The sequence below is a fragment of the Eretmochelys imbricata genome, chromosome 3 (assembly GCF_965152235.1).
Source record: "Eretmochelys imbricata isolate rEreImb1 chromosome 3, rEreImb1.hap1, whole genome shotgun sequence".
Classification (NCBI taxonomy): domain Eukaryota; kingdom Metazoa; phylum Chordata; order Testudines; family Cheloniidae; genus Eretmochelys; species Eretmochelys imbricata.
This window is the reverse complement of record NC_135574.1, coordinates 58,504,104-58,522,927: the sequence shown is the minus strand read 5'-3', so window position 1 is coordinate 58,522,927 and position 18,824 is coordinate 58,504,104. Positions and strand designations below refer to the sequence as shown.

General features: G+C 42.7%; 1 protein-coding gene across 3 annotated transcripts in view; it reads left to right on the top strand.

Moving 5' to 3' along the window:
* Nucleotides 1–353: 353 nt before the first annotated feature.
* SLC17A5 (solute carrier family 17 member 5) overlaps nucleotides 354–18,824 on the top strand; it is a 41,143-nt gene continuing 22,672 nt past the window's right edge. For all 3 annotated transcript variants that reach the window (XR_013345582.1, XM_077812696.1, XM_077812697.1), the window contains exons 1-6: nucleotides 354–513; nucleotides 11,576–11,772; nucleotides 13,306–13,539; nucleotides 14,187–14,274; nucleotides 16,014–16,100; nucleotides 17,849–17,967. Coding sequence is in view for 2 of the 3 variants with exons in the window: in XM_077812696.1 (XP_077668822.1) it covers nucleotides 429–513; nucleotides 11,576–11,772; nucleotides 13,306–13,539; nucleotides 14,187–14,274; nucleotides 16,014–16,100; nucleotides 17,849–17,967 (810 nt within the window). In the remaining variant the exon portion in view is untranslated. The remainder of the gene's footprint in view (nucleotides 514–11,575; nucleotides 11,773–13,305; nucleotides 13,540–14,186; nucleotides 14,275–16,013; nucleotides 16,101–17,848; nucleotides 17,968–18,824) is intronic.

Sequence of the window (18,824 nt, the reverse complement as noted above, 5' to 3'; positions counted from 1 at the left end):
CGGAGAAGCTGTGATCCGTGCCCACAGCTCAGAAGGGGCTGGGATTTGGGTCCCCCTGTGCATGTAAATAGAGGGGTGTCTTGGAAATTTCAGCCTAATCCCCCTCCCCAACACACACCACTTCCACGTGGGCCTGAAGAGGAGAGACTTGCAAACGGTAGGCGCAAGGTAGATGCAGGAAAATACTGCCCACGCCCAGAGGGAGAGACTGTGTGAGCCCCCACCCTCCAGCCCGAGTCGCTGCCAGCACCAAAGATGGCGGCTGAGGGCTAGCTCAGGGCCGGGCGGCGCCGCTAGGGAGGCAGCTTCCGCCCGGCGTCAGTCACGTGGCCGCCGCCCTCCCCTGGCTGTGCCGGGCTGGCTGCAGAGCCCTGGCCGGGGCTCGGGTCCACTTCGCGGTGGCTACGGGCGGGCTGGCGCTGGGCGCGATGCGGGCCCCGGCGGGCCGCGAGGCGGAGCCCGAAGACGCGGCGGACCGCACCCCGCTGCTGGGCGAGTCCCAGCCCGGCACAGGTGAGCGCCGGGATGGGCCAGCAGTTGCCCCGGGCGCAGCAGCGTGTGAGGCGGCCTCCCTCCGTTGCTATGGAGCGGGCGGGGGGCCGGGGCCGGGGCGCCCCGGCAAGGCTCTGGCAGCGGGAGCAGCTTGGCCCAGCGGGGCTGGGAGCCCAGCTCTCCTGGCAGGGACCGAGCCGGCCCTCGGAGTCCGCTGTGCCGGCCCCTGCCTGCCCTAGAGCCGCTGCCGGGGTGCCCTGTCCCCTCTCCCCGCCCCAGTGGGCGCCTCCTGGGGCATGGCGAGGCGCTGTGCCCGGCTCAGCTGTCTTTGCGGAGCGGGGCTCCTCGTCCACACCTTCCCTCAGCTACGCCGGTGATCACGGGGACGGCTGGCCATCCTGGATCACGCGGCGTCCCAGCAGACTGCTGCTAAAAGCCACTCTCAGGGAACTGAAATATCCCGCAGTGTCCCAAATCTTTGTAAAGGTTTGATCATTTCTCCACTCGGTATCTTAATCTTCATCTGAGTCTGTGGGCCTTTATGCACTATTAACTAGTTGCTATGGGAGCATTGTATTGTGAGCTGTGCATACAGGTGAAGAAAAAAATCAATAGGGCAGAGGAAACTCTAAAACACAGGTCATTTTAAAGAATGAGGTAGGAGAAATAAATCAGTTCTGACCTTTTGAGCAGCTTTCTCATTTTTATTTAAAATGATTATTACCATAGCACACTAGAGACTCTAGCCTTTGTGATATGCATTGTACGAGTATATGGTACAAAACAGTCTCTACCCCAAAGAGTATACAATCTTGGACCCTGATCCTGTAAAGACTTACATGTGTGCATAATTTTAAGTACAAGGGTGGCCCTGTTGATTTAAAGTTAAGCAAATGCACAAGTCTTTGCAGGATCAGGTTGTGACCTAAACACTAACTGGTGGGAAAAGCAAGCAAATGGATTTCAAGAGAAGAGGAGGTTAACAGAACTGGGGGAAAAGATTTTTCCGTTTGTTGGCAGTTTCAGAAAGTGGAAGAAAAATTGTTTGGGGTTGAAAAAATGTTTAGTTTTGACAAAAATCAGTGTTTCAGTTTTGAACATTTTAAAATATCTTTGATTTTAAAACTAAAGGATTTTTTTAAACAGTTATAGTAATACTAATACAACCACGTCTTTTAATAGCTGAACTGTGTAGACAACCCTGTAGATACAAAGTAGATGTATAGGTGGGGGCATTGGTTTGCTTACTAATAGAGACAAATGAGCAGTCCTAACACTTTTTTCTGCCTAAACTATTATCAGCTGACAGTGTTCCACAGGAGTCATGGTAGACATTAGTTGTAAGGAGGATTGGTAGTTGCTTTACAGCTTTTGGGGAACGGGGGGGGTGGTTCCACCCATAAGGGGCGTGTGGAAGAAGGCATGATGGCGTTCATGGGAGCACCAGACACTGTGGCTTTTTATTTGTCAGTTGTTAAAGCAATACATTCTTAAGTTTGCACAATGTGCCATACTCTAGTTTGAGTGGCTCACCTCACCCACAAGAACAAATGCAAGAGAACAACACGTCCTTAAACTGCAAAAGTACAGTGTCAGGGAACTTTCAGTACAGACTTTCTCTTAAAAAAAAGAAAGGGAGGGGAGGGGGCAGACTATTTACAGTTCTAACCGAAAGACAGGAAAGCATGTTTTTGAAAGCAACAGAAGTAGGAGCTGAAGGCACTGTTCAAGGTAAGGAAATGAACCTTGTATCTGACTGCGTTGGACCCTGCAGTGGCCTTCTTCCTCTTCATAATCATTTTAAAAGGTGGAAGGAGAGTGAGATGTATCTTAAAAAAGTAAGTCTTGAGCTTTCTGTGCTTTGAGTCAGGGTTCCCTCCCCACTCTGAATTCTGGGGTACAGATGTGGGGACTCGCATGCTTATTTCTACCAGCTTAGGTTAAAAACTTCCCCAAGACCTGAATCCTTCCTTGTCCTTGGATGGGTACTGCTGCCACCACCACCAAATGAGTTAGACAAAGATTCAGGAAAAGGACCACTTGAAGTTCCTGTTTCCCTAAAATACCCCCCTACCCCCGCAACTCCTTCGCCCCCTTTCCTGGGGAGGCTTGAGAATAATCTACCAACCAAATAGGTAAACCAGGTGAGCACAGACCAGACCCTTGGGTTTTTAGGACACTAAAATACAATCAAATTCTTAAAAAAACAGAACTTAATTATAAAGGAAAAAAAAGTAAAGAAGCACCTCTGTAAAATCAGGATGGAAGGTAACTTTACAGGGTAATCAGATTCAAAACACAGAGGATTCCCTTCTAGGCAAAACTTTAAAGTAACAAAAGACAGGGATAAACCTCCATCTTAGCACAGGGAAAATTCACAAGCTAAAACAAAAGATAATCTAACGCCTTTCCTTCCTATTACTTACAATTTGTAATCTTAGATGCTTAGTTCAGGTACGGCTTTAGGAGATGTATTTTCCCTGCCCTGGTTCCTCACTGACCCGGAGAGAGCATAAAGAAACACAAAACAAAAACCTTCCCGCACAGATTTGAAAGTATCTTCTCCCCTTATTGGTCCTTTTGGTCAGGTGCCAGCTAGGTTATCTGAGCTTCTTAACCCTTTACAGGTAAAGGAGGGATTTTATGCTACCCTTGTCTGTATGTTTATGACAGACTACCTGATCAAGCATTCTCAAATAATGCATCTACCTGTTGATCTATATGTTAAGCAAAATATATGGTGGAGTCATATGTTTATTAGGTTCCCTCACCTTAATTTCTTAGAGTTTTGTATAGTGCATTCATTTTCCAGACTTTATTTCTAAAGGAAGAGTAATAGAAATTCCAGTTAACCTATATTTCCAAGGGAGTGTTAGATCATAAAAATGTGAAGCTTCCATTACTATCATTTGTTTAACCTTTCTATTAACCATAATGTCCAAACAGATTTAGCCACAGTTGTACCCATTCTTTAGAAACCTTCATGATCAATCAATTTATATTAAGGACCTATTGCTTCCAAAGCAATTTGAGAGAGGATAAAGTTGCTTGACTAGTTTTGCACACTGAGGACTTCCTGAAGAATTATTTTTTAAGTCCCCAATACATCTCAATTATACTCCTTGATCTCACTTAAAAATGAGATGTGCCTCTTTCAAATACTGTTTAAAAATAAGATTTTCAGAATGATCACATCCTGGTAAAGATTGCCCTGTGTTTATCTTTTGCACTGAAGTTTTAGTTTTTTCTTTTGTATTTATATTTTTAATATATGCAGAAAAAAGAAGTGATCAGTATACCCCAGCACAGCATTTTGAGGTGGGGGTCACCAGTCTACACTTACATTTCATGTGCACTGTTGATAAAATCTCCATTAGCTCCAGACTTAGCCACCCATTGTCCTACAACCTTTTACAAATTCAGCATAATCCTTATTTATTTATTTAACTCCTTGAAACTTCTATCTATAAACGTTGGGCATCAGTTCACATTCCTCTAGCAAAGTAGCAATATATTTCCCTGGTGTGTTTCCAGGTTTCTTTGATGAGCCTGTCTTATAATACTAAACGCTTCCCAGGAAGCAGTGTACACTCTGGTATGTCTGCAGAGAAGATTATTTTCTCCTTGTGTCCTGCTCATTGTATAATTTTAGTTATTCACTACTGTAATCCATTGTTTTTGAGTAAGCAGGTGTGCAGTTCCTGTTCTTCCTCTATTACCTTTTTTTCTGCAAGTGTTGCTTTGAAGGTCTAGCCCAGGGGTGGGCAAACTTTTTAGCCCGAGGGCCACATCAGGGTTGCGAAACTGTATAGGGGACCGGATGGGGAAGGCTGTGCCTCCCCAAACAGTCTGGCCCCCAACCCCTCCCACTTCCTGCCCCCTGACTGCCCCCCCCAAGAACCCCCGACCCATCCAATCGCCCCTGCTCCTTGTCCCCTGACCGCCTCCTCCTGGAACCCCCACCCTTAACCGCCCCCTGAGATCCCAGCCCCTATCTAACCCCCCCCCAGCTCCCTGTCCCCTAACTGCTCCGATTGCTATCCACACCCTGCCCCCCGGTATCCCACCCCCTATCCAACCCCTCCTTTCCCCTGACTGCCCCGACCCCATCTACACCCCCCTGCTCCCCATCCCCTGACTGCACCCCCCACAATCTCCGCCCCATCCAACTGCCCCCTGGGACCTCCTGCCCCTTATCCAACCGTCCCACTCCACGCCCCCTCCTTACCATGCCTCTCAGAGCATCAGGAGCTCGCAGCCATGCCGCCCAGCCAGAGCCAGCCACGCTGCCTGGCAGGAGTGTCGAGCTGAGGCTGCAGGGGAGGGGCGACAGCAGGAGAGGGGCTTGGGTCTAGCCTCCCCGGATGAGAGCTCAAGGGCCTGGCAGGATGATCCCACGGACCATAGTTTGCCCACCTCTGATCTAGCCACACAACAGTTGATTTTTTTCGACTATTACCTCTCTTTCCCATTCTCTCTATGATTGATTAGTCCATGTTCTGGTCTAGTGGCCATGCTTTTGAATGTTAGTGATTTTGGAAGGAGACGTAAGTTCAACTTACTTTTAAAGATGTATATCTTAGAATTTATTCTTAACATTTATTCTACCCTGTATCAGATATGTTTTTAATTGGTCCATAATTCAGTCTTTCACAAATGTTGTCTCTTCTAGATTTCTTACCAAAAAATACTTGTTTGAATGTGTTTTCTTGTCCTGGGAATACTTTAAATTGTATTCATTCTTGTCTTTTATCTCAGCATTTTATCCACCAGCTCCCTAGGTAACCCATTCCAGTGCTTCACCACCCTCCTAGTGAAAAAGTTTTTCGTAATATCCAATCTAAACTTCCCCCACTGCAACCTAAGACCATTACTCCTTGTTCTGTCATCTGCTACCACTGAGAACAGTCTAGATCCATCCTCTTTGGAACCTCCTTTCAGGTCGTTGAAAGCAGCTATCAAATCCCCCGTCATTCTTCTCTTCTGCAGACTAAATAATCCCAGGTTTCAGAGTGGTAGCTGTGTTAGTCTGTATCAGCAAACAAAAAAACCCCAAAAAAACGAGGAGTACTTGTGGCACCTTAGAGACTAACAAATTTATTTGGGCATAAGCTTTCATGGGCTAAAACCCACTTCATTGGATGCACGCAGTGGAAAATACAGTAGGATCTTGGGAGACAGACTAGTCCTCGCTTACAAACAGCCCCCCAACCTGAAGCAAATGCTCACCAGCAGCCACACACCACACAACAAAAACACTAACCCAGGAACCTATCAACAAAGCCCAATGCCAACTCTGTCCACATATTTATTCAAGCGACACCATCATAGGACCTAATCACATTAGCCACGCCATCAGGGCTTCATTCACTTGCACATCTACCAATGTGATATATACCATCATGTGCCAGCAATGCCCCTCTGCCATGTACATTGGCCAAACCGGACAGTCTCTACGCAAAAGAATAAATGGACACAAATCTGACATCAGGAATCATAACATTCAAAAACCGGTAGGAGAACACTTCAACCTCTCTGGCCCCTCAGTAAAAGATTTAAGGGTGGCAATTTTGCAACAGAAAAGCTTCAGAAAGAGACTCCAACGAGAAACTGCTGAGCTTGAATTAATATGCAAACTAGATACCATTAACTTGGGTTTGAATAGAGACTGGTAGTGGCTGGGTCATTACACATATTGAATCTATTTCCTTAAGTATCTTCACACCTTCTTGTCAACTGTCTAAATGGGCCATCTTGATTATCACTACAAAAGCTTTTTTTTCTCCTGCTGATAATAGCTCATCTTAACTAATTAGCCTCTCACAGTTTGTATGGTAACTTCCAACTTATCTGTGTGTGTGTGTGTGTGTATATGTGTGTGTGTGTGTGTGTATATATATATATATATATATATATATATATGTTTCAGAGTAACAGCCGTGTTAGTCTGTATTCGCAAAAAGAAAAGGAGTACTGGTGGCACCTTAGAGACTAACCAATTTATTTGAGCATGAGCTTTCGTGAGCTACAGCTCACTTCATCAGATGCATACCGTGGAAACTGCAGCAGACTTTATATATACACAGAGAATATGAAACAATACCTCCTCCCACCCCACTGTCCTGCTGGTAATAGCTTATCTAAAGTAATCGTCAGGTTAGGCCATTTCCAGCACAAATCCAGGTTTTCTCACCCTCCACCCCCCCACACAAATTCACTTTCCTGCTGGTGATAGCCCATCCAAAGTGACAACTCTTTACACAATGTGCATGATAATGAAGTTAGGCCATTTCCTGCACAAATCCAGGTTCTCTCACTCCCTCACCCCCCTCCAAAAACCCACCCCCATACACACACAGACTCACTCTCCTGCTGGTAATAGCTCTGACCACTCTCCAAGTTTAAATCCAAGTTAAAACAGAACATCTGGGGGTGGGGGGGTAGGAAAAAACAAGAGGAAATAGGCTACCTTGCATAATGACTTAGCCACTCCCAGTCTCTATTTAAGCCTAAATTAATAGTATCCAATTTGCAAATGAATTCCAATTCAGCAGTTTCTCGCTGGAGTCTGGATTTGAAGTTTTTTTGTTTTAAGATAGTGACCTTCATGTCTGTGATTGCGTGACCAGAGAGATTGAAGTGTTCTCCGACTGGTTTATGAATGTTATAATTCTTGACGTCTGATTTGTGTCCATTTATTCTTTTACGTAGAGACTGTCCAGTTTGACCAATGTACATGGCAGAGGGGCATTGCTGGCACATGATGGCATAAATCACATTGGTGGATGTGCAGGTGAACGAGCCTCTGATAGTGTGGCTGATGTTATTAGGCCCTGTGATGGTGTCCCCTGAATAGATATGTGGGCACAATTGGCAACGGGCTTTGTTGCAAGGATAAGTTCCTGGGTTAGTGGTTCTGTTGTGTGGTATGTGGTTGTTGGTGAGTATTTGCTTCAGGTTGCGGGGCTGTCTGTAGGCAAGGACTGGCCTGTCTCCCAAGATTTGTGAGAGTGTTGGGTCATCCTTTAGGATAGGTTGTAGATCCTTTATAATGCGTTGGAGGGGTTTTAGTTGGGGGCTGAAGGTGACGGCTAGTGGCGTTCTGTTATTTTCTTTGTTAGGCCTGTCCTGTAGTAGGTAACTTCTGGGAACTCTTCTGGCTCTATCAATCTGTTTCTTTACTTCCGCAGGTGGGTATTGTAGTTGTAAGAAAGCTTGACAGAGATCTTGTAGGTGTTTGTCTCTGTCTGAGGGGTTGGAGCAAATGCGGTTGTATCGCAGAGCTTGGCTGTAGACGATGGATCGTGTGGTGTGGTCACTACATGTTCCATTCTATGCATCCGATGAAGTGGGCTGTAGCCCACGAAAGCTTATGCTGTAATAAATTTGTTAGTCTCTAAGGTGCCATAAGTACTCCTGTTCTTTTTTTAGTAGGAAGATATATAAACACAGAGACCATGAAAAAATTGGCTGTTGCCATAGCAATTGTAACGAGACCAATCAATTAAGGTGGGCTATTAGCAGCAGGAGAAATTCTGCTGCTGCTAATAGTCCACCTTAATTGATTGGTCTCATTACAGTTGGTATGGCAACTCCCATTTTTTCATGGTCTCTGTGTATATATATCTTCCTACTGTATTTTCCACTGTGTGTATCCGATGAAGTGGGTTTTAGCCCACGAAAGCTTATGCCCAAATAAATTTGTTAGTCTCTAAGGTGCCACAAGTACTCCTCATTTTAAATAATCCCAGTTCCCTCATCCTTTCCTCATAAGTCATGTGCTCCAGCCCCCTAATCATTTTTGTTGCCTTCAGCTGGATGCTTTCCAATTTTTCCACATCCTTCTTGTAGTGTGGGGCCCAAAACTGGACACAGTACTCCAGATGAGGCCTCAACAATGCCGAATAGAGGGGAATGATCACGTCCCTCGATCTGCTGGCAGTGCTCCTACGTATACAGCCCAAAATGCCGTTAGCCTTCTTGGCAACAAGGGCACACTGTTGACTCTCATCCAGCTTCTCATCCACTGTGACCCCTAGGTTCTTTTCTGCAGAATTGCTGTCTAGCCACTCGGTCCCTAGTCTGTAGCAGTACATGGGATTCTTCCGTCCTAAGTGCAAGTCTCTGCACTTGTCCTTGCTGAACCTCATCAAATTTATTTTGGCCTAGGGGTGCTGCTGATCTTTTTAAAATTTGTAAGCTACAAATGAAAAAAAAAAAAAAGTGGCAGGTCAGGGTGGTGGTGGGGAACCTGGAAGGGAAAAGAGGGGTTCTGGCTGATGGTTGTGGTGGGATTGCTGGGAAGAGAAGTGTTGGGGGGGGACCCCTGGATGGGGAAGAGAGGGATCAGGGTGAAGTGGGGCTTCTGGGAGAGGCCTGGCTTCTCAGGATCCTTTCTGGGGTTCAGCTCATCTTTGGCTCATTCTGCTACCTATAGGCAGTATTGGTGTCATGAACCATCAGAGCCATGGTGTCCTCTTCAGTGTCCTGGTATTTGGCCATCATGGTATCCAAGTCCACCAATCATCCCAGGGGGACAAGAACCAGCTTTCCTGCTCGCTTGGCTGCTGATGCCAAATGCTGGAATCGGTGTCTCAGCGTCAGTCCTTTGATTCAGCTCAAATTTATATCTAGATCCATCCCAGACTCAGTGCCCCTTTCCCTTAGGAGCTGGTAAAGTTCCTCTCTTAGCCCTACCTATTTTTCAAAAGGCAGCAAAGCATCTCTGGCTCAGATATCTAATGTACTTGCTGTTTTCTAAGTTGTATGGTCTCCAGAAAGTTCTGCTTTCATCAGGAACCCTTTCCACTAGAGCTGGGGAGCCAGCTGGACTTGGTCAAGTTCATTTCTAAGTCACGTTTCATAGATACACCCAGGCAATTAGCCTACTTAGCAAATGTTTCTCAGAACAAAATGAGAGAGTGAATATTAGATTTATTTTAAAAATCAAATTGCCATGTATCTTGAAATCAAATATTCTAGCTTTATTAGTATATATTTAATATAATAAAATATATTTCGTATAATATTTTAAAGTATTCAATCTAATAACTAATAATTGGAGACGTTCTCATGTTTATAACTGTATATCATTTGGTCTGTCTTCTCCTGGGGGAATTCTGCGCTGCCAACAAGTTAAAAATTCTGCACACTATTTTAAAACTCTGCATATTTTATTTGTCAAAATAACACAGTATAATCACACCAGTTTCAATTATTTTTAGTCATTTATTTCAAAATATCTGTCAGCAAGTATGTGTAGCAATACGGACAACAAAAAATTCAGGAAATTTTTTTTGACAAATAGATTCCTTATTAGGCATATTAATACACAACTCTGAGTAATAATTCATTTAAACCTCAATACAGAGCAGTATTTCCTGCACCCCTCAGAAGCAGTGCAAAGGGTTGGAGGAGCCAGGGATAACGAAGGAGCTGAGGGAGGGGGAAGTAAATTGCTGGGAGGGACCCTGGGGTGTGAACTTGTAGGGTTGTTGGGTATGGGTGGGAAAAATATGGAACAGGTTTTTATGGGGGGCGGGAAGGGATTGTTAGGGAGCTTCCTCCATGCTGGCTGACCCCTAGCCTCTCCCATTCAGTCAGGCACATCTGTCCCTGTCCCATGTGTCTTTGTACCACTTGTCCACCCACCCCCACTGAGACAGCCCCCCATCCCCATGTGTCTCTGTGCCCCTACTCAACCATCCCCCGTCCCTGTGTCCCTGTACCCCCTCCACTTCTCCCCATGTGTCTCTGTGCCCCCACTTAACCACTCTCCTGTCGTTATGTAGCTCTGCACCCCTTCCTCAGTCACCATATAGCCCTGCGCTTCCATTCCCATTCAGCCCCTGCACCAGTCTGTCCTCCCCTACTAGCCCTTGTAAGTCCCTGTCTGACACCCCCCAGCACCCAATGCTGTCTGTCTCCCCATAGCCCCCATCTCTTGACCTGGCCTGACAGAGCCTGCCTTCATCACAGCACCTTTCTCTTCCCTAGCTGGCCAGGAGCTGCTACTGTGTTCTATCACAACGCCCTCAGGTGGGCATAAGGCAGAACTGCATCAACATTTCAGCAGAAACTTTTTTTTGCACAAAAAAATAAAAATATGCATAGCTCATTAATTGTGTGTGCACGCAGTAGCTCAGAATTCTCCCAGGCGTATCTGTCTGGCTTAAGGAAGGTGAGTAGTCCCCAATTTCCATAGTGTACATAGCCAAAAAATTATTTTATCTGATGCTGGGTGTATAGGGGTTGCACAATTTGAGCTGCTGGAGATATCTCTCTAGATGTAAAGGAGAGGGTAAGATTTTTTTCCATGAGTGGCAATCAGATTTTTTCACTTTACTGATCCAAAAGATACATTTTTACTGCTCTTCAATCCGATCAGCATTGAGAACGTGAGCTGGACTTTCACGGGTCACATTTTCAATTCTGTTGACGATGCCATGTTCTCTACAGAATCTATATTAGTCCTCGTGAAAGGCAGAACCTGCTTGACTTCCAGATCCAAGGCTGAGTTCATTGGAGAGTTAGAAATCTCACCTTGTTACAGAGTAACATCTAGAGCAAAATTTGTCCTGGAAGCTATAGAGATGTGACAAACATGGAACCCCATGGTGGCCATTCTATAGCAGCACTACAGGAGTGTATCTTAAGTCACAAAGAGAAGCAGGATACTGCACACATTTTCAAGTATATAGCATACTTGCCACTAATCTTGGGGTTTTTTTTATTGTGAAGTTTCAGTTTGAATAACCATGTTTCAGAAGACCTCTTGAAACCTTTGTAACCATACTGCTAAATCCCCTTTGTAAAAACCTTGCACAACATTTACACTTGAGGATCAGCCCTTTGACCAATAGGTATATATGCTCTTATATATATGTGGGAGAGGTTTACATATCAGCAGGGAACTAGGTCAAAAACTTTTCTTCCCACTCAGTCACTCAATATCTAAAATATGTTTTTCAGGGTAAATAAACTTGTTTTCTCACTTCTTATATATAAATATCCAAGTTATCGTGACTAAAATGCTTTTTATCCTTTTTTGCAGCAAATAACTTTTAAAAATCTCTTATTGCAGTGCCTACATGCTGCTCTGCTCGCTACAATTTAGCATTACTGGCCTTTTTTGGATTCTTCCTGTTGTATGCATTACGTGTGAATCTAAGCGTTGCTCTTGTAGACATGGTAGAACCTAATACAAGTTTAGCGAAGAATACAACTTCCAAAGTGTGTCCAGAACATTCTTCTGCCCTAAACATACCTCGGAATACAACGGTAGGATTTAATATATGTTTTCTAAAATATGTGATGTTATTTTCAACAGCATGCTGCGATTGAGTTTGATGTTTCATGTTTAACTGCTCTATTAACAGTGGAGGAGCGGTGCACTGTTTTGCTTTTGTTTTTTTTAACCAGCAGACCTTCTCAGAATATAGATTGGCTCTCTTAGAACTATTCTGAGACCTTAGGTGACTAATGTTGTGCTGTCCTAAAGGACAGACTATATTACATCCATTCTAAACTATACTTAGCAAAATGGCTACACTGACCTTGTAGGTCTAATATGACTCACTCTGAATTGTGTGTGTGAAGTGGACATTTCTTGTTGTATCTGCGTCAGAGCAATTGAGAACTCAGTGTCTCTGCCATATTATTAAGCTACATCTGTTTTTCATAGTCTTGACTTTGTATGGAATTTTGTTTTAATGAAAGGGACAAGTTTCATTAGATCTTTACTGCATACATAATATTCTTTATCTCTTCACTTATGATCTCTCTCACAATTCTGATTGGTCCTTTATATCCATCCTCTTTCTTTGCTCCCCTCTCTCCGACCTTTGAAACTACCTTCCCTGATCTATTTCTAAAAATCACATTGACTTTTCCTTTCTGTTTCCTACTCTTTTCCATATCTCTGCTTTTTTTCCATTCTCCCCTGGAACACCAATTTTCCAAGCCGTCTCTCTTCACTGAACCTCTTCCTTGAAACTTTGTCATATTTCCTATGAGAAATGAGTTGATTTAAAAAAATAAAAAAAATTGAGAGCCCATGAAAATGTGTGCGTGTCTTAACTGACAACTATGCATCTTATTAGTGTAAAACTCATCCTGACTCACCTTTTTGACTCATTTAGGACTTGCTTATTGAGTCGTGACTGAATTTAGACCAGTAGCTGTTTGAGGCAGGGACCAGATCCCTCCTTGTTTCTTTGAAGTGCCTGGCGTACACTTGGATTCTCAGAAATAATTAATGATGATTCAGAACTTCTATGTCTCATGCTCTCCAAAACCACCACCTCTGCATCTGTCAGTGGCATTCCATCTCTTACCTTTATAATTGTAAAATTCACCTCTCTGGTCTCTTCTTTTACCGCTCTGTCCTCCAGTCTTCTACTAAGGTCATCTGCCGATCCCATTACTCTGATCTCTCGCGCACACACACTAGTGCAACCCTGTCTCTTCTTGAATTTAGTGGACTTGTAACATTCTCCTTTGCATAACCTTGCTGCTCCTGTATATGTTTGTCTGCTTTTCCATCTGCTGCTTGTCCTGCCCCATATAATCTTTTTGTCTCACTTCTATTTTCCTTTCCTTCTATCTCTTTGCATTTTGGCTTGCATCAGGGTATGCCTATTCCAAAAACTGTCTGCCTGAGTAAAGGCCAAGATGAAATGCAGTGAGACCTTCAAAGTTTAGTCATCAGGACTAAATAATGAGCCATGGTTTAATTACATTCTTTGCTGATATTAGGTATTGCATGATGCAGAAAGAGTGTTAGTTAAGCCCTTTTCTTTTTTCCTTCCTCAGGGGAAAAAGTATTCTTGGGATGCGGATACTCAAGGATGGATTCTTGGTTCCTTTTTCTATGGCTACATCATTACTCAGATTCCTGGTGGATATTTTGCACGTAAAATAGGAGGGAAGCTGTTGCTGGGGTTTGGCATCCTGGGTACCGCTGTCTTCACTCTGTTCACTCCCTTAGCGGCAGACTTGGGGGTTGGATACCTCATAGCAGTCAGAGCCTTGGAGGGACTCGGAGAGGTACACCAAATTGTCTTGTTTTACCCTTAATCCAAATTAGTCATTTCCTGTATCAAAATAGTATTGTTCTTCTAGCACAGCAGTTCTCAAACTGTGGGTTGGGACCCCATTTTAATGGGGTCCCCAGGGCTGGCGTTAGTCTTGCTGGGGGCTGGGGCTGAATCCCAAGCCCTGCTGCCCAGGACCAAAGCCCAAGAGCTTCAGGTTATAGGCCCCCTGCCTGGGGCTGAAACTCTTGGGATTTGGATTTGGCCCCACTGCCCAGGCGGTGGGGCTTGGGCAGACTTAGGCTTCGGTCCCCTCCTTCTGGGGTTGCGTAGTAATTTTTGATGGCAGAAGGGGGTTGCGGTACAATTAAGTTTGAGAACCCCTGCCTAGCATATGGGGAACCAAGAGTGAGTTATAAAGAGAGTTATTTTATTTGTACTTTTGCGTCCTCTTCGTGCACAAGGCATATTCACAAGCAAAAGCTTAATTCTGCTTAACTACCCGTGTGCATTTTTTGTCAAAACAGCTTCCTGTTGATTCATGAGACTAATAGGTTGTGCTGCTGTTCTGAAGTATATGATTTAATTGGCACATGAAAGTTTGAGTAGATAATTCTGGAATTACCATATATTTCAACAGAATAAAAAATTGTTTTCCAGGGTGTTACCTTTCCTGCTATGCATGCCATGTGGTCGTCTTGGGCTCCACCACTGGAACGCAGCAAGCTCCTTAGCATTTCATATGCAGGTGAAAGAGAATGAAATGTCCAGATTGGTAACAGGCTTATAAATGTTTAGTCTATTAACACTTTTAAAAACTATTCGTGTATCTAGTTAAAAACATAATTTACCCTCATTATGCAAGCTATTGTTTACTCTTTCGATGTCTGTTCTCAAATGTGTCTTCAGGATAATGACTTAAGAAAATAGCCCATAATAACAAGATAAAGACTCTCCTTACTATTTGCTCCACACATGAAAGTACAGTGCAGTACAACTTGTCTCTGTGGTCCTAAAACATTTGAACATACTTATGTTATATACGATGATGCAACAAATGGCTGAAAATTATGCTGCAGAGATGCTGTATAGTAAATAAACTAAAACATTCAGGAACCAAGGAGGAAAGATAGTCACAGGCAAGAGTAAAAAGAGAGAATTTTTGAGAGTCGATAGAGTCCAAAGAAGTTAACAAAGTTACAATGGCATAAGCAAGGTGTATAAGTGAGAGGAGAATCAGTCTATCAGTTGCAAACCCTGTTCAGTGGGCAGGAACGATGCTGGATAAGACACCTTATATGTAAATTCAGAGAACAATCTATTTTCTTCTTTGTTCATATTTTCATTCTTGGCAGTCCTGTGATTTTTGGGCTTATTTTCTTTTGTCAACACTTAATGTTAAAGTAAGATATAGTTCCCATTTAACTATCCATGGAATTATTATTTTGACGTGTGTTTTATGTGAATGTTGTATTTTGTTTAATTAGCCAATTTGTGGTTGAAGCTCCCAGTGTGAACATGATCTCTTAATATTGCCCTGTTTCAGCGAGAACACAGTTCGGACACCTTAAGCTGTTCTTACTTTTTGAACCTGTCTGACCAACAGATCAACACAATGATATCTGCTGGTTTCAGACTAGGTTTGGAAAGTGATCTTGTAAAATGACGTTTTGAGGTTCTGTACTGATTGTGTTTAAATGATTCCCAGGTTATATTTCCTTAGTTTACAAATACTATGATGGCTTTTTGCCCCCTAACTGCCGTCTCTTTGACCTGAATCTTGGATTGGAAAGTCAAGAAAGGTTCTTTCCTGCTCATGAAGCATCACCAGTAATAGCTTTGCACATGAAATTCTTCTGTTACCTACACAATCCTACTGAGGTTAATAGGATTTGCCTTGCATAACTGAGAGCAGAAGGTGGCCCTACAAATGGAACCTAGTTAACAGTTCTGGGAATACTATCCAGCTTTCACATTCATAGGCATGCAAAGGCAGCACAGCTATGAGCAGTTAAGAGCAGTAAAAACCGAGTGGGGGAATCAGTTGATGTGACTCAGAAGATTTGTAGGGAACAGATCTTTGACTAAGAAAAGTGCCCTTTTGTATGCTGTCACTTTTCAGAGTCAAACTATGTTTTTAATATGCCTCCATTTCACATTTGGAGCCCTCCAGTTTATCAGAGATCAGTAATAGGCCAAGAACTCACCTATATTTCTTACTCTTTCATAGATCTTTCATTGGTAGTGTTGAATGTTATGAGTCTTTACAATTCCATTTTTTCATTCTATTGAAGCAGTTACAGTAGCTGAAATGACCACCCTCTAGTGGTGGTGAAAATATTTATCTGCAAACTTCCTTTTGGTAAATCAGTGCAGCAACAACAAAATCTGACTGGTAATTCCAGCTGTTGTATGTTTTCTTGGATCAATCCATATGCCACTTACATGTGTATTTGGTAAATTGAAAAACAAACTGTTTTCTTCTAGGTGCACAGTTAGGAACAGTTGTGTCTCTTCCATTGTCTGGCTTAATTTGCTACTATGTGAACTGGATTTATGTATTCTACATATTTGGTAAGTATTTAGACTTTTTAAATTCCAAACATACTCCTCTAGTGAAGATTTCCTTTTCCATTTCTGTGACACCTCTTACCTTAGGATTACAAATAAGTGATCAAATACTTCTAAAGATGTGCTTGTCCATATTCTGAAGCTGCTGATGCAGTGACATTTTCCGTCATGGGAAATCTAGAGGCACTTCCCCTGCTTTACAAGAACAGTGATTCACAAGGACTTCCTGAGGGAAAATATAATTATATATATTATATATTTCCCAGGAGAAATATAAGGCTTATTGTTTCAAAACTTCTAAACGCATTTTTATTCTGATCCAGGCTTCCCAAAACATTAAAACATTGCTTCACTTGTTGCTTGATTCTTCAGAGAAACTGCCGCCTTTAATACAAGTAAATTCCTGTAGGAGGCTGTAAACTATGCCTTCACTATGCAAATTTGTCCTTAAATTGTGCTAAATGCTGTTACCCAACAAATAGTCTGAGGTCAATCAATTTAGAAAAACCTAAGACTTTAAGTTCTTGTTTGCTGTGTGAAATTGAGTTAACTTTGATCCCTGGAACATGGTCTTAGCTGAAGAGCTTCTCAAAAGTAACTTGCCTGTGTTCTTCATTTACAATGTGAAACTTTCAGTGTTTCGCTAGCAAAGCCACAGGAGTTGAGCTAGGGATTCACTAAAGAATGCCTTGAAAAGTGGGATGCAGTCGTCTTACTGAGAATCACGTCCTAAAAGCTGATAACAGCTCAGTGCACACACCTCAAGGAAAGAGAGAATGTATTTGAGATGACCACCACAGGTTCAACTGCTGCTTTCAACAACCCTTCGCCTGCATCTGTCCTACTTCCAAATCTACCTTATATTTGGGAGAGGAGACGAGGAATAAATTACGAAGTATTAAACAGCTCCTGATTTCATGTTTCTAAAAAAGACCACCAACCCTAACCTCCAAGCAAAACAAAACATGGATAAACTAGTGCAGTGGTTCTCAAACTTTTGTACTGGTGACCCCTTATAAATTAAAAATACTTTGTTATATATTTAATACCATTATAAATCCTGGGGTTTGGGGTGGAGACTCCCCAATGACAGCTCGCAACCCACCATGTAATAACCTCACAACCCCTGAAGGGTCCCGACCCCCAGTTTGAGAACCCCTGAACTAGTGGAAAGAGAAGACCATTTTTGTTATATAAAAACAAATACAATTGAGTGATCTGGTATTCCACCACAGAAACTGTTTTCCATAGTTTATAGTGTAGTATTTATTGCTGCTACTGCCAATTTTATTATTTAACATTTTTTAAAACAACCCTAGTTTACTATCACTTGGGCTTTTCAAAACTGTGCATCTTCTGTATTTTTTAGATTAAAATTTCTTATATATATATGTTACTTCCTTCCTGTGTCATCCAGATACCTTGTCCTGTAGCTGTTCCATGTAGTGGACTGACAACAGATTCATTATTTACCGTTATTGCAAATAAGGTCACTTTGAAGTTGTCTCCATACTAGGTCATTCATATGAATCCTTGCCCACACTAAATGTTAAGGTCCATTCTCCGTCCTCACCTACAGCTGAGGGACTGTTGGTATGAGGGTGGAGTTTGGCCCAGACAGTGTAATACCATTTTTATTTGCTTGAGAATCATTTCCCCACTTTGTGGTTCTAAGTGTTTGTATCTGTGTAGTACCTGAGGGCTTTCTTCAATTTAATGTGCAGCTTTTATTTATTTATTTTCAATGGAAGGTGCACTTGGAGTATTCTGGTTCCTCTTCTGGATCTGGTTGGTGAGTGATACTCCGGAAACTCACAGAAGAATCTCTCCCACTGAAAGGGAATATATACTTTCTTCCCTCAAAGATCAGGTATGTAGCTTTGTTGCAGCTTTTCTTATTTAAATAAGAACAGGAGCTACTGAGGGACAAGACCTGCCATAATGTTGAAGGAAAAATTGAAGTTTACATCAACATTCTTAATCTGAAGCAACTGAGTAAACGTTAATAAAAATAAAAAAAGTCAAATAAAACAAAGTATGTTAAGATGCTGGACTGTTAGATCAGTGAGAAACAATCATTAGTCATTAAAAGAGAGATACCTGGGGGGGAAAAAAAGCAAGTTTACCCTTGAATATGTTTAATCAAAAAGTAATGTGAATGCATGTTAATTTTTTAAATATCCCCAAAAAGTGAATGCAGTATGACAACATACACAGGTGCATGCCATCCAAATTTTCTAGCAACATGGGTCTCTGTTAATGCATTGATTTGCATTACAACATACCTTTTTCTGCCTGGACAGTGTAGGGTATGTATAATTTGTTACCCGAAATTGGGCCAGCTAATAAACTTAGGGAGGACTAGTGACCCACCAGAGTTTGGCAGAAAGCAGCACATTTATTATTCTGATAGCTAAGCTCAAAATAAAAGGGCGGGGGGGTGTCACACTCGTGTACTCTCTCTCCCAGGACAGGCATGGAACTGGAGATGTCAGGATCCTTCAAGGTAAGTGTTCCACAGTGCAGCAATGATTATTAACTACAAGACGTGCAAGCATTATCTGTTGAGAGTCTATGGTGCTCTCAACGCTCAAGATCTCAGAATAGGAGAGATTCAGTTCACATGTGTTTGAGGAGTGATTTTAAATCCCTAATTGTTGATAGCAGTAAGGAGGGAGTAATTAAGTTGTTGCAGGAGGACAAACATTCAGAAAAAAATTCTGATTC